Source organism: Corvus moneduloides, chromosome Z (genome assembly GCF_009650955.1).
Source record: "Corvus moneduloides isolate bCorMon1 chromosome Z, bCorMon1.pri, whole genome shotgun sequence".
NCBI classification, from domain to species: domain Eukaryota; kingdom Metazoa; phylum Chordata; class Aves; order Passeriformes; family Corvidae; genus Corvus; species Corvus moneduloides.
In genome coordinates this window covers 60114826-60129489 of record NC_045511.1, presented here as the reverse complement: position 1 = coordinate 60129489, position 14664 = coordinate 60114826, and the positions used below count along the sequence as shown (strand labels likewise).

Below are 14664 nucleotides of genomic sequence, written 5' to 3'. Positions count from 1 at the left end.
CCTATGTAACATTTTAAGCCTGTAAATATTAAGTATGTAAGTATTTACTTGCTTATATTTATGCATTTTGGCAAGTAGTTAATTCCCCACGTTAATTATTCATGGAATACAGAAAGCAAACATTTTAGCTGCACAGTTCAATCAGAGACTGCAGCAAGTACCAGCTGTCGTCAAAACTGCTACATTTTTTACCTTATCATGCTGTTTATCTCTCTTAAGTAGGCCTGTGGTCACACTTGCCTGAATGGTGAATGCCACTGGCTCGCTCTGCACCCTCCCATTCACGATGAAGCCTTGATTAGTCCTATCTGTGGCAACAAATGTAAATCTGTCAATCTGGGAATTCCCACCTCGGTGCTTGTATGCAACATCCCTGTTGTCCACATCTTGCTGTGTGAAATTGTACTGCAGTAGCACAACCCCACGAAAATAGAGATGACCGTACTGGGGGAGCTGAGCCAAGAGGAAGGTAAGGTTTTCTTTCGCAGTATCTGGGTCTGAAAGCTGCAGGACATCAGGCGTAAGAAGTGCTGTAGCTCCTTCCATTAATCTTAACCCCGTGTTCCTAGATAGTGTGGGCAAAGCCTCGTCAGCTGCCTCCAAGAAGATCTTGAATATCCCATGCTTCGTCCTCAATCCATTGCTGATGATGAATCTGGCAAAGAGAGGCAAGGCAGTCTTCAGCATCTGTTCTTGATTCACCATGTACTGAAATGAAATGATAATGCAGACCTTTACTACAGGACTTGCCTGTGTTGATACTGCAAAAGTAGAAGAGCTGAGTGGAGTGGATGTAAAACTTCAAAATATGAAAACAGACAGCCAGGTATATGACAAGGGTTACAATGCACCTGCAGGGACTGAGCAGATGCCAGAGGACAGGCCTTGAGGATCAACAGTCATAACAGAGCTGATCTAATTTTCTAGCTGAGGTACAGGTGGAGCAGATCAAAAATGACAGACAGGCTGGGGGCCCTATTGTAGCTTCTGGCATACATATTTTACACCTCCTTAAAGTTTGTCTTCACTTGGTTACCTGAAAGTAGCACCTACAGCTTACAGAAAGAGGTATGTGAAGTGCATTACCTGCCTGGTTTGGTTTGGGTTTCTTTCTGTTCACTGTTACAAATCTTTTCAACCCAATGCCCCCAGAACTATCTTAAAAACCAAACTGGAAGAAGACTCATCCTTATCTCACTTTATGGGTTTGTTTAGGGACTAAGTGTATCTGTAAATTTTCGTATATTCAGGGGAACTGATTTATGTTTCTTTACAAAAGTCAAGTAAACTTTCACTGCAATACTGATACTGGGCAGAGCTGTACAAATTGTATAGGGTAACGTTAAAAACATAGATATCCAAAGCATTAATTTATCAAAGGGTCATACCTACACAGTTCTTCTTCTGTGCTGGGAATTTCTATCAATAGCAACATCATTTCTTGTAGTTCTCTCTCAAGTAGTGATGTTTCTTGAGATACACTAAAGATTTGATTATTCACTACAGATAGTTTTTCTTTCAAAACTAAGAGAAAGGTACCCAAGGCTGTAGAGAAAATCTGTTGGAAGCTCTGCTCTTGTTGACTGGGGTAGAGTCAATTTTCTTCATAGTAACTTGTATGGGGCTGTGGTTTTGATTTGTGCTGTAAATAGTGCTGATAACATAAGGATGTTTTGATTGTGTTACTACTGAGCAGTGCTTACACAGCATCAAGGCTTCTTCTGCCTCTCACACTGCCCCATCAGTGATTGGGCTGGGAGTGCATAAGGAGCTGGGAAGGGGCACAGCCAGGACAGCTGACCACAGCTGACCCCAAGGATATCCCAGACCATCTGGTGTCATACTCAGTGTATAGAGCTGCGGGAAGAAGAAGGAGGAAGGGGAGATGTCTGGAGTGGTGGCATTTGTCTTCCCAAGTCACTGTTGTGCATGATGGAACTCTGCTTTCTTGGGGATAGCTGAACACCTGCCTGCCCTCAGGAAGCAGTGAATGAATTCTTCATTTTGCATTGCTTGGGTGTGCAGCTTTTGACTTACCTATTAAACTGTCTCTACCAACCCATGAGTTTCCTCACTTTTACCTTTCCAATTCTCTCCCCAATCCTACCAGGTGGGGAGGGAGTGAGCAGCTGCCTGGTTCTTAGTTGCCGGCTGCAGTTAAACCATGACAGAAGCCTACCAGCTGGGTATGGGCTTTTGCCATACGAGTGACAGCATGGTCTGCAGAAATATGTTATTAAATTTAGTTGAGGAAAATAAGGATAAAACCTTTTTGCCTTTAAAATTCATCCTAGATTTCATTGTCAAGATTATTATTTACGTATTTTCTTCTGAAAAGAGTTACATGGAACATTTTCATGCCTGTAACAAAAACTTCTGAGGGTATATAAAACTAAAAATTGCTCCGAAAATATCTCATGGTCCTTTGTGTCCCATCAACTTACAGTGTGTATGAATTACCTTTCTACATAAATTTCTGTGATTATGCTGCACAGCGTACGCAAAAACATTTTGTTAAGTGGTTTTCACACAGGTTTGTTCTGCCTGAGCCAGATCAGAGTCCGCTCTGCAAAGAAATTTGTCTCTAGTAGAGTGGGACAGTTGTTTCAGACAGTATGAGGGCAAGCCTAGCTGGCTGCTTTCCACCTAATACTCTTCTACCGTACTTAAGTGAAATGGGGACTGGCTGACATTTAGTAGATTATCTGTTTCCTCTTGGTCTCTTGACTGCAGACCTTGAAGAAGTATTTTAAAAATTAGAGGGTCAACACCTAGTGTATCGTTGCGTGACTCAAATGTGAGTGACTTTCAGTAGGTCACAGAGCAGCTTACTGTGTCACACAGACTGTCCACCTAAAACTCCTCATTGCCTTCACCAGCATTGGATGATTAGAGCTTTATCACTTGTAAACTGGCACTATGCCATGAAACAGATGGGAATGAGCATAGGCGGACCTGGGACTATGTAGCAGTTAGAAATATGTTTACTGAGGATGGTATTCCCAGCTGGGAACCTAGAGACATCTGTCTGCACTGACCTTATACTATTGTGCCAATGGTAAAAGGGTTGTGCTATTTGTAAGCTATCTGAAATCAAATACAGAACTAGAATAATGATGGTAAATACTATAGTTAGGAGAAAGAAGGGTAAAACACCTTCAGTCAAGACCTTAACCTTCTCTCAAGATGCCTGAAGGATTGCAGCAGAAGTGAATTTTCTCTTATTCTTTTGATTGTTGTAAAAACATTTGGATGACGCCTCAAACAATATTTAAGTGAAAGACTTAGATAATTCAGTTCATGAAACTGAAGGTGCATCCAGCCTTCTCGAAAATACCAGATAGGAACAAAGCTTCTGCATGTCTACATCAGACTGAAATTTACAATGAATTTCATTCGCTGCTCAGTTTCACAGGTGATGAAACTGCCTGTGTCCAAGATGTCCATCTTCTGCACTTTGGAAGATTTTGGTTGTTTATTTCTGGTTTATGTCTGCTTTCTAACTTCCTCAGGGATGGAGAGCAGCCAGTATTCTCACTCTCATGAAATTTAGGGTACAATTCCCAGGCAAAGTTTGGAGGACATGTTGCATGGTTTGATTTCACAACTACCAACATTTCATGCTTTATGCAGTTTGATGGCAATGGAGTTGGCTGTAGGACCTGCCATCTGTCATGGCATTTAAAAGATAAAAATGGAATCATAAATAGTGCCAACTCATTACAAAATCGAGCCAGCATGTCAAAATGGAGGACATTAGCATGTTCTTTTAGCATCCTGCTGCCAGCGTCTGATGTCAGGTTGCTAATCACTTGCAGTCGTCTGTCCAGACAAGCACTGCCAAGTCTTTCTTCCAGGCCAACAGCACCAAACAATACAGGTAAATTTATGTCTGAAGGAAGTACTTTAGTGGAAAGTAAAAATCTGGTCAGTTAATTCCTCCTCCTCCCATAATTACCCATATAATTAATTCCTTGTTGAAATAATAATACTATTCTGCCAGAATATTTACATGTCTACACAAAACCAAATTATTTTCCAAAAGATAGCACCAAGGAACATAATTATTGTGATTGAAATATTTATCAAATCTCAATATTTATTAAAGAACCATACCTTACGTTTATAAGGCTGACTTTCTAGTTTGGTTCTTAGCCACTGGCCTAAACAGAAAACATGGGGTTTATCCACATTTGTAGTTTCCCTAGAATTGTTTGGTCTGCTTTCGTAGCTGTGATATGGAAGTCCTACTGACACAAGCCAGTATATCATGCTGCCGAAACTAAGTCTGGCATGACTGCAACCTTACTTTTATAACCTAATTCTAGTTTTGGGGAAAGTGTTTCACTATTTAGAAATATAAAACCAGGGAGTATTTGTTCACATCTTCTGTAGTGAGTAAAAGTGAATCAGACAAATCTTCTAACTAGAATTTCCATCACATTGAATGTAGTGGAAGGGATAGTTTAAAATATTTCATCTGAGGAAAGTTCCAGAATTACTTTTGGGTTAACTCTGGACGATGCTATCTGAACCAGTATCACAGGGAGATTTCTTTCATATCTCCATGCCCCACTTGCTTGAATTGCCTGTAAAAAAAACTCTCAAACTGGATGATGCCACATATTCTTGAACTTCCTCGTGCCTCACAGAAAAAGCCATTCAGATCAGGAATCTGTTCTAGGAGTGCGAAAAAGGGTCTTTTCTGAATTGCAGCTCTTAGGAGTTAAAGCCTTCATTTCTCTTAGTCACAAGTGAAAAACAATAAGCTCTTAATTTTGAATTTTACAGTAAGTCCATCTTCTGTCAAAAGCTGTTTTCAGAGAAAATTGCCGGTATTAGCAAAAAGGAAGCATTCTTCCCTTAGAAATATTATCTTTATTTTTGAGCTTTTTTTCTTCCCTGATTTTGATCTTTTTTACAAAACTGTCCGCAAAACTTTGAGCAATATATCTGTTCTTTATCTGATGATAATTCATTACATCATTCTATTTTATAACCAAGGGGGCTTCATTTAAGAACAAAATAAGGGAACACTCACTTTAGGAATTCACCTAGTATAAACTGTTCTAAGAGGAGAATTCCAGTAACAGGTGAAAATAATTATCATTAGGCTGCTGAACTGGGCCTGTAGCTAAACCTATGGCTTTATACCAAAAATTCAAGTGTCTGCATGAATTTCTGAGCTATGGTAGTGTCAAAATAGATTAAGTGGACTGTGGATACAAAAATGCTGTTAGCAAGGAATTTTCCTGCTTCTTCTAAACCGTGGGATACTTTTCTCTCTCATGAATAGATTATCAGAAGTTCTGTAAACCATGAACACCTGCGACCTTGTAGAACATTGTTTATAGTACAGTAGAAAAATAATTTGACAATGGATGTTTTAGGATTTTAGCCAATCGCCCCAAGGTGATTTTGTCCAATTAGACTATGAAGAAAAAAGTCTATGAAAGAGTTTGTAAAATAGTTAAATAAATCAATCTTGCTGCACGATTCCTGCCTGCTGGATCTTCTCTCCTCCTCCCTACGGCTGTGGGACATGGTAATATTTGACAGCATTAATAGTGGACTGGTTTTCATTATATTCCAGAATACTTAGGGATTCAAAAAACCCATAATCAAATTAATATGGTAAACTGTAACAGATAAGAAAACCATTATTTAATACCTGAATTGATCAGTTTTACCACATCCAGCTGTAGCAAGAAATCAAAGGAAAATTCCACCAAGTATGTTCTTAGTCCTCTCTCACTTAAATCTTAACAGCTTTGTATGCCTGGGTGCTATAATAATGTTGAAGTATCACTGAGTAAATGTGTCTCTGGCTATGTTTTCAGCATCAATGAGAAAATACATTTATTATCAAAGCATTCCCAACTATATTTATTGCAGTAGAAATAGAAGTGCTATATAAATTTTGGGAATTCACACAGAACCTCCAGCTCTTTTTAATAATTTCTTTTGGGGTTTTTTGGATGTTTTGTGTCATGTAGCGCAGGTTTTTTGAATACCCCAAAAATTCAAGGGAAAGAGTTTGGGGGGTGGGGTACTACGCCTTACCTGAATGTATCTTCATGAACAACTGCCTTGGCTTTGTGAACGTAGCAGACGATCTGTCGTGCTACATCCATTTGACTGAAGCTCGTAATGGGGATGCCAGGATAGCTGACATACTCTATTTGCCCGTACTGGGCTGGGGAGGTTATCACGTAAAGGAGCTCCTCTGGCTTGTCAGTACCGTCCAGTGCAAGGAGGACGTCAGTTGTAATGTAGCTGCGACCTCCTTTTGTCACTCTAAGGAGTTTTGTAAAAACAGCAATGTCTCCTGCAAAATAGACAAAAAACCTAAAATAGTCATATTGAACTGGATGATCTCTTCTGCATTGTTTAGTTATATGAAAGCTGTCACCAGCAGAAAAACTATAAGACTGTAAGATTATAGAGAAATTCAGCATGGAAGAGGCTTCAGGACATCTTTAGTCTGACTTTCTGCTTAAAGCAGGGTCAGCCATGAGATCAGCCATAGCCACGTTACTTGGGGCTTTATCCTATTGGAGACTGAAAACTATTATCCTGTTTGCACAAAGGATGAAGAGACCATAGCTTCTTTTGACCCTTCTTCCAATCTTAGCAGTGTCAGGTTAACCATTAGGTTTCTAACAGATTTTATAAGAAAAGAAAGACCTTAAAACTGTAGAATAACCTGGGAGACAGCTGTTTCTGAACAGTCTTCTGCCTACCTTTTTACATATTTGCTGTTTTTCTGTGCTGATTTACTCAAACATAAAGCTAGTTTTAGAAAGATATTTTCAGCTCTGTTTGAAAAGCAGCTGGGAGTCCTGGGAGACGAGGTGCAACACATTGCATTTAGCAGAGCCTTTTCAAATCTCAGGACCTGGCCAACAGTGAAATCCAAGTTTAACTAAACTTACAGGATCTGCAGGGAGACTTGCCGGGGTCTATATAATGCTAAAGAAAGGATCAGGACATGTACTCAAATATCTTTTTTCAGAAACAGGCACTGTAAAACATCAAGTTTAGTGGATCTTTACCCTTTTCCAAGTCCTTGATATTTATGTAGAAGTCCACAGCTGGAGATCTGTTGTACCCATCCCAGAGGTAAAATGTGAAGCTGTCTTGTTTCTTGGACCCCACAGTTCCTGTGTGGACATATCTCACAAGGTTCATATCCACATCTTCCTGAGAGCACTTCATTCCAGTTTGGAGAGCGACCCAGTCTTGTCCTACCTAGAAAGAATAAAAGCATCCTTCATGAAATTATAATCACCTGTGCATCCTTCCCAGTTAATTATGTTTCTTTTTAGTTGTATAGACTGTTAGTGGCAGCTACCTGTCTTCCTTTCTAGATGCTCTTTCCTCATAGTTTGTTTTGAAGAGCAGCAAATAACTGGAGTTTTTTTTCCAGCAGATATAAGGCTGGAGAAGATACAATGACCATTTATAAAATAGAGTAATATGGAGTTTAGCCACTTTTACTCTAAGAAATAAATTTCTGCACACTTCTCATTCAGACACCAAGATGAAAATTAAATAGTTCCTGAGCCAGCTTATGTTTTCTATTTCTTAGTTTCACAAATCTTCTCTTGGCTCTATCTGAAGTCATAGCTAAAACAGTATCAGGAATAACTTCAGGGAAGCACAGAAATTTAGAGCCCCAGAGATCCTCAGCTGACAAAAAAAAGTAATAATTATACCATAAAATTTCTTGCTTTTCTGAAAATAGCCTAGTACCCTAAGTTGGACTGATCCATGTAGTTGACATTTAGCTGCAGTAACAGCATCACTAGATTTGGAGCAAAGGTTATCCAGGACAGAGTGCTAAGACATGGGTACCCTACATGTTTAAACTGACAGACTCCAGTCACCAGCTGTCTCTTGTCTCAGATTTAATTCACAAGTCTCATCTGATCCACAGGTTGATGCTGAGATCCAACATCAAAATACTTTCCAAGCTCACAAGTTTTAGAAACAGAATTTTATTTCTATTACACATGCACACAATTTAAGAGAGGCATTTTTTTCTATCTTTGTTCCTTTGTCTTATTTTAGGTCAACAGATTATCATCTCTCCTTCCATTTCTAATCTTATTTTTTGCCATTCCTCTTGATATAGCCCTTCCATCATCTTCCGTTTCCCTTCCTTCCCCCCATGCTTTTCTTCTAGTTGATGAGGTATTGCTTACTCTTTCACATGCAACTCCTTCCGTAATTTCTAAACCCTGAAGTCACGGAAGTAAAGGCACTTTTTTTTTAATCAAGGGCTTTCACCCTCATTCCCTCCTAGCTTTGATGCTTGATTTCCCCCCTTTTTGGGATGATTATCACAGTATCTCTCTCAATTTTCACCTCAGATGATCTGACATGTGTTTTACCTTCCATCTTCTCTTGTTCAGGATCTGGGTTTTAGTGCCAAAGCCTCTGGGACAGCATCATTTTTGACTCAAATGCTCCTTCAACAATCAAACTGGCCAAGCTGTCTACTTCAAAATATGACAGACATTTGGGAGAAAAGGAAGATGAGCTTCATTTTGCCCTAAAAAGAGAGAATTCTTTGCATGTCCACTTTTTGTTGAAGTACAAAGACTAACCTTGAGCTGAAGCTGACCATTTTCTGGAAGTCTTTCAAATAAGTAGTAAATTCTTCCTCTGGGGGTATCTTTATCTTCTGCTGACAGAATAGCGCTAGAAATTATTTGAGTTTCACCTATGTTCACCTCTATATCGTTCTTCCTGAAAAAATTAAAAGTCATGTATTGATGCAATAAAAGGAGCCTTTTCAACATGTAATTTCTCTACCAGAAATATGGATTAACCAAATGCTGACAGAAATGACAACTGCAGAAAGAATAGAAGGAGGGTGCCTATTTCAGTTCAAAAGAAAAAAAGAATGAACTGTGCAGGCAAGCTTCTCCTCACAATGGTGAGAAACAACAAAGATACCTAAAACAAACTGTGATTTAACACATCTCTCTTATTCCCCTGGACCCTATTCTGCTTACCTTCATACAATTTATAGGAAGAAGACAATGTAAACAAATAGACTGCTTTATTACTCCAACTACAGAGCATAGCAACACTGGCTCTGAGGAACTGTGTGCTCACTTAGGAAAAGACTGTCTTTCAAATTACTAGCCTTCAAGGCTCACGTTTATCTGTAAAGAGACACAACAAAAGCTAACTGGCTTCTTCTCTATGGTCCTTCTAGCACCCACATCTCATTTTGGGAAGAAGCTCTCAAGGGGAATGCGTGAAGGCCTTACATTCCCCAAGGGCACTCTCTGCCACAGGATGCAATCCAAGAGGTGACAGATTGAGGTTTTGGCAATCACTGTGAATAAGAGGCACAGTTTGCCAGCCAAAACATCCCATCACAGGTTCTTCAGTGTGTTGACCGTAACTAATGGAGACGAGAGCTGAAAATCCGTGAGGTGGAAAGTGCCCCCGGATCAAAAGGTAAAGAAAAGCTTACAGGTACTGCCCATTAATCACCTGTAAAACACCGCACTGGCACAAGGAAGTTTGTACCCTACAGAGAAAATTGAGAGACTGAATGTGGCAGCTACATCACCTCAGTGCCAAACTGAAACTTTTCTTAAAGCACTACTGCATAAATACTGGCAGCAGACCTCATTGCAGTGGAAAAGTAACAGGCAAGCGGCAGTGACTTCTTTTAAAGAAATAGCTGTTTTGGGAGCAGATGTCTCACTCTATGCTATTGTTCACCACAAGAAGAGCAAGTGGTGAGACAAGACATTGCCAGACAAGGTAGCAAGTTTCTGGATCTAGCTGGGCAAAGCTAAGGACACTTGACTTCTTGAACTTCATCATCTTCTTTCAGAGAGAGAGGGTGGAAAATGGCAGATCAAGCTATAACATGTGAGGAACAAATAGGCAATTGTCAGTAAATATCAGTACATGACATATGCATACATAAATTATACTCTTTATTCTAACTAAAATTGACATTCTCTCATATTAGCATTATGTGGTCACTGAGCATCTTTTAACTAAGAAACTAACATTCGTTATTGCAGAAAGCTCTACCTGGTGAAAAAAAAAACATTAAAAATTCTTTGCAATGGGAAAGTAAGTCTGACCTGAAAGTAGGCCAAATATCCAGAGGGATCAGAAATTCCCTCTTTAGTGGCAGTCTGGTTAACAGGTTGTGGTCTGAAATGCAAACTTTAGAGGTTCGGATCTATACTCCCAAAACCTTTGGGACCATAGCTTCTCATCCGCCTGTCTGATGCTGGAAAACAGTCACAAGTATGGAGGTCCTGATGCTCTGTGACAAGTCATCAGTTGGAGATCCCAAGGGATGAGCTCCTTTTTAAAATGTTGAGGAGGTTTGGCTCTCTTGCAGCCAGCTGCCCATCTATAAATGGTCTGCCAGGAAATTTCTGATCATGTCTATTTCATTTATGACTCCTAGCTTTGAAGAGTAAGGGAAATTATTGTGTATCTTTTCAGAAGCTGAATTATGGCTGAGAAAAAGAGTTTTAGAATATAGAGGAAGAGAATTATAATCTGAAAGCTCTTCGCTGCTTCAACCTTATGAATTCTCTCATGCCAAAATCCAGAGCTGCTTTCAGAGAGGTGTTTTAGGCAGGTGTTTGTCTCAAAGAAGAGGAAAACAGTACCATAGTGGTCAGCATTCAGCAGAGGTGCAACACCTGGAAAATACCTTCAAGTAGCTTGTGAAAGACACAACAGGCATGTCTCCCCACACACTTTTATTTCTACTCTGTTCTCTTAATATAGAGCATCACTAAGCATGTAAAAACTTTTTGTTAAACAGCCTGATAGAGACCTATATAGAAACATCTTTACTGACATTAGTCTGTTGCTAGTTATGGCTTCCTCTTTGCATCAGGCACCAAGGACATGGTTTAATGGTGAACATCATGGGATGCTAGGTTGATGGTTGAACTTTGTGATCATAAAGACCTTTTCCAACTTTAATGACTGTATGATTCTATGATTTGATGTTTTGTTCATTCTTCCATCATTTTGTCTGAACATGTCCCACCCTCAGAAACAGGAACATGTGACTTACTTGCTCAGCACTGGTTTCTCATCATTAACTGGAATGACCTTTACTGAAATGGTTCTGAGGACTTTATGTTTTCCATCTGATAGCTGAATTTTAAAGCTGTCAGTGAGGTTTTCAGAGTTGTCGTGCATGTACATCAGCTTCATTCCTATGTGAGGCAGGAAGGGGGAGAAAAATAAGAGAAAGAGAGGGAGAATGGGAGAGAGAAATGGAAAGAACAACTTCATCTGACTCCCGCAAAATCCCTCACATCATTTCACTCTGAGTCAATCACCTTTCTTCCATCTCCCCCTGCCATATGATGGGGTAACCATAGTAAATTTGCCTTAGCTATCAGAAGATGAGTTTGGTGAGCCGCTCCTGTTCATTGTTCTAACATACTATTGACTCAAGGTCACCAGCCTGACTTAAGTCCAAAAAAGGGGTCTCTGTCAATCTGAAAAAGGTACATTTCTTCTCCTCTCCTGATTCCATATCATTTTGATGGAGACTATAGAGAGGGTGAGAGTGTCAGACAGTACTTTTCTGTGCTTTAAATAAACCTCAGGGAACTTTAAAGAAGCCTTTGGAAGGACAGCTGGCCTTGTATCTATGACCATGGACAACTAGAAGTTTTGGGCTGATGGTGGTTTGTTCACTGCTGTGGGTAACAAAAGGAAAAAGCAAAAAAAAGAGAGTCAAAACCAAGACTTGGGAAGGCAGAAGAGCTTGGGGTGGACACCTGATACATCTGGAGGTTCATATTAGACAGGCAGAGAGATAAAAAATCTTTCCTCAGGTTTTGAGGGCTGAACTGAAATTGGACTGACAGTATTGAATTCATGTTCCTCTTTATACTGATAGATTCCATGTTTCACTAAATAGCCACAGTCAGGAAGAATCCACCATAATCTTGGCAATGTAAAATACACTTTTTCACTACATGTATTTGAAATAGATTTGCTGCTTTAAAGCAGCCTCACTAATCATGCTAAGCTGTAGTATCCCAATTTGTACCTTTATTGCTAGACATGTGAAGGTATATTGCAGCCTTACAATGTCCAAAGAAGGTTTACAGTAAAGATAGAGAGAGACTTTTTACCAATGCCTGTAGTGACATAACAAGGGGCAGGAGTAGGTTTAGTTGGACATAAGGACAAAAGGCTTTACAGTGAGAGTGGTGAGACACTGAAACTATTTTTCCAGAGTGGTTGTGGAACCCTGGAAGTGCTCAAGGTCAGGTCAAATGGGGCTTTGGGCAACTTGGTCCAGTGGTTGTCCCTGCCCATGGCAGGGGAAGTGGACTAGTTGACCCCTAAAGGTCCCTTGCAACCCAAAATGTTCTAGGATTCTGTTATCATGTGAAGAAATACTTAACCCCATGATCAGTTAGTGTGCTTTTAAATCAGTCGTCTTGTCTCCCTATTCTAGGTGCTGTAAAACATTTACAAATCTGTTTGATGATATTACATTATGTTACATTACTCCGTTTTTTTTTTTCAGGGCTGATGATTTTCCTACTCATATTACTACCCTTTTTGATACAGAGGTCTCTCAGGATGATTTTATTGACAGTTCCTAAAATCAGTAGGCAAGAACAGCATTAAATAGGACAACTTCCATTCCTAAACATTTTCTTGAAAATAAACATAAAGCAAGTGAATAAATAAATGATGAAGATGTCTTTAGTGTGCCACTTGCCTCATTAAAGGAATGAAAGACCAGTGTCAGAAGAATGCTGCACCTACCGTTCTTCAGTAGCTCCATGGAAAAGTTATGAACAAGCAACCCATGGCTGTGGTGATCACGGGTAATTAAGTCTTTATAATGTAGAATATCACTGCCTTGAGCACCGTTAATAAGGAACCCATTCAAGGGCCCCTGCACAACCCCAAATACCAGAGGGTCTGGAGGCACGTCCAGATCAACTGCATTGATAACAGACAGATCCAGCTCCTTCATCTCCCCTTCTTGAATCTGAATGTGAAAGAAAAAACATCCAATTCTTTTACCTAAGAAGAAATAATAGAATTCTAGCATGGTTTCATGAGTAAGGTGTTTCTGTTGCGCAAGTGTATCTCTTGGTTCCTCCACCCTTTTCCCAGCAGCTTTTTAACCAGCTGATTTCAACCAGTTTAAGAGACATAGAGAAAGTAAATGGTTGCAGTGATGAAGAGAGGAGTTGTGATAAGGAGTTCATATTTGCCCAAATTAATAGAAAATACATTAAGTAAGACAATGCCAAATCCAGTGCTCAGAAATGCACAAAGGAGAAAGCCTTCAAATACATAGATATCTGAAAATACAAATGCATATAAATTTATACATGCACTTTTTACTTTACATTAAGAGTAAGTTTACACTCTCTCTGTGTTCACGGTGTTATTTATATTAAAAACACTCTGAAGAGAGGAGAGAAGCTATGCCAGAAATATAAAAAATACTCCATTAAAAATTGTGAGAGTTCTGGAGAATGCAGAAGTAGCCTAAAGATCCGTCTGCTTTCTAGATGACTTATTAGTTTAAAGATTTGAGCCTTTCTTTTCACTTAACTGCAAATTTCCAAGAGCTATGCACTACTTCTATCCCACTGAAGCTCTGTCTTGCAGTTTTACATGGGATTTCACTGGGCTTTTTCCTGAAGTAGGCTGAACTACAAAAAGTACGGGAAATATGCAGAGGAACAGCTATCAGGACAATGTTCTTACTATATTAGAGAGTGGTTTCTGGTTAAAGTAGTTTTATAACAGGCATTTTGCTTATTTCCTTACAGTAATATTCCTGGCTATGAATTCTGGAACTTCATCATTGGTTGGGCTGATTAGCACAAAAAATGGAGTCTCTGCTGAGCGATGCAGCCCATCAGTGACATAAAGTACAAACTTGTCTGCTGTTGGCTCCATTCTCAGGTGCCTGGCTTGAACATAGTTTATATTCATGGCTTTCAGGTGCTTCAGCTGAAATGAACCTACAGATTTTAAAGAGAAATTAGTTAGCACAATATTTTCATGCCTTCTAGTCTTATGCACCATTAAAAAAAATTGAAACTATGTCTTTTTTCAAAGAATAAATAACTTGAATTTTTTAAGTTCTCTGACATTTTTTGACTGTAAGAGTTACACTGCAGATTGTTGTAACAGCAGATGTTACTGCAGGACACAAGCCCTTTCCTGAAAATGAATGCATTATTCTGCTTCTGGTGGGATTCTGAAGCTTCACACTTTTCAGTTCAGTCTGCAAAACTGAGCCTACATAAAACTAACTCAAATAGCAGGTAGGAAAATATCTGAGGTCCAAGATTCCTTGGTAGTGCTAGGTTAATGGCTGGACTTAATATTTTTTCCCAAGCTAAATGATTCTATGATTATATTTTTCTAATTATGCTGTTATTTGACTGAAAAATGAGAACTTAAAGACTCAGTGATTTCAGGTTTCCAGCTGGAGAGGCTGCTAAAGCTGATAGCATTGCAGAGCATGTCACAGTCTGTTCTGATGGTGAAACTGCCTTACGTAGTTTGAAAGTGGGCAAGGGAAATCACTGTCTAAGTCAAACACCAGCTCTATCACCTTTGTAACTTTGCCTTGGAAACTAATGTGGAACCCAGGCT

General features: G+C 39.4%; 1 protein-coding gene across 4 annotated transcripts in view; it reads right to left on the bottom strand.

Annotated features, from left to right (window-relative positions):
• FREM1 (FRAS1 related extracellular matrix 1) overlaps positions 1-14664 on the bottom strand; it is a 64229-nt gene that overhangs the window by 20319 nt on the left and 29246 nt on the right. For 2 of the 4 annotated variants that reach the window (XR_004237526.1, XM_032096245.1), the window contains exons 19-25: positions 13828-14024; positions 12805-13033; positions 11081-11225; positions 8613-8754; positions 7056-7251; positions 6064-6328; positions 193-655 (exon numbers count right to left, since the gene is read on the bottom strand). Coding sequence is in view for 3 of the 4 variants with exons in the window: in XM_032096245.1 (XP_031952136.1) it covers positions 193-655; positions 6064-6328; positions 7056-7251; positions 8613-8754; positions 11081-11225; positions 12805-13033; positions 13828-14024 (1637 nt within the window). In the remaining variant the exon portion in view is untranslated. Of the gene's footprint in view, positions 1-192; positions 709-6063; positions 6329-7055; positions 7252-8399; positions 8502-8612; positions 8755-11080; positions 11226-12804; positions 13034-13827; positions 14025-14664 lie in introns of those variants that run through there. The other 2 variants (XM_032096246.1, XM_032096247.1) reach the window with 2 other exon arrangements.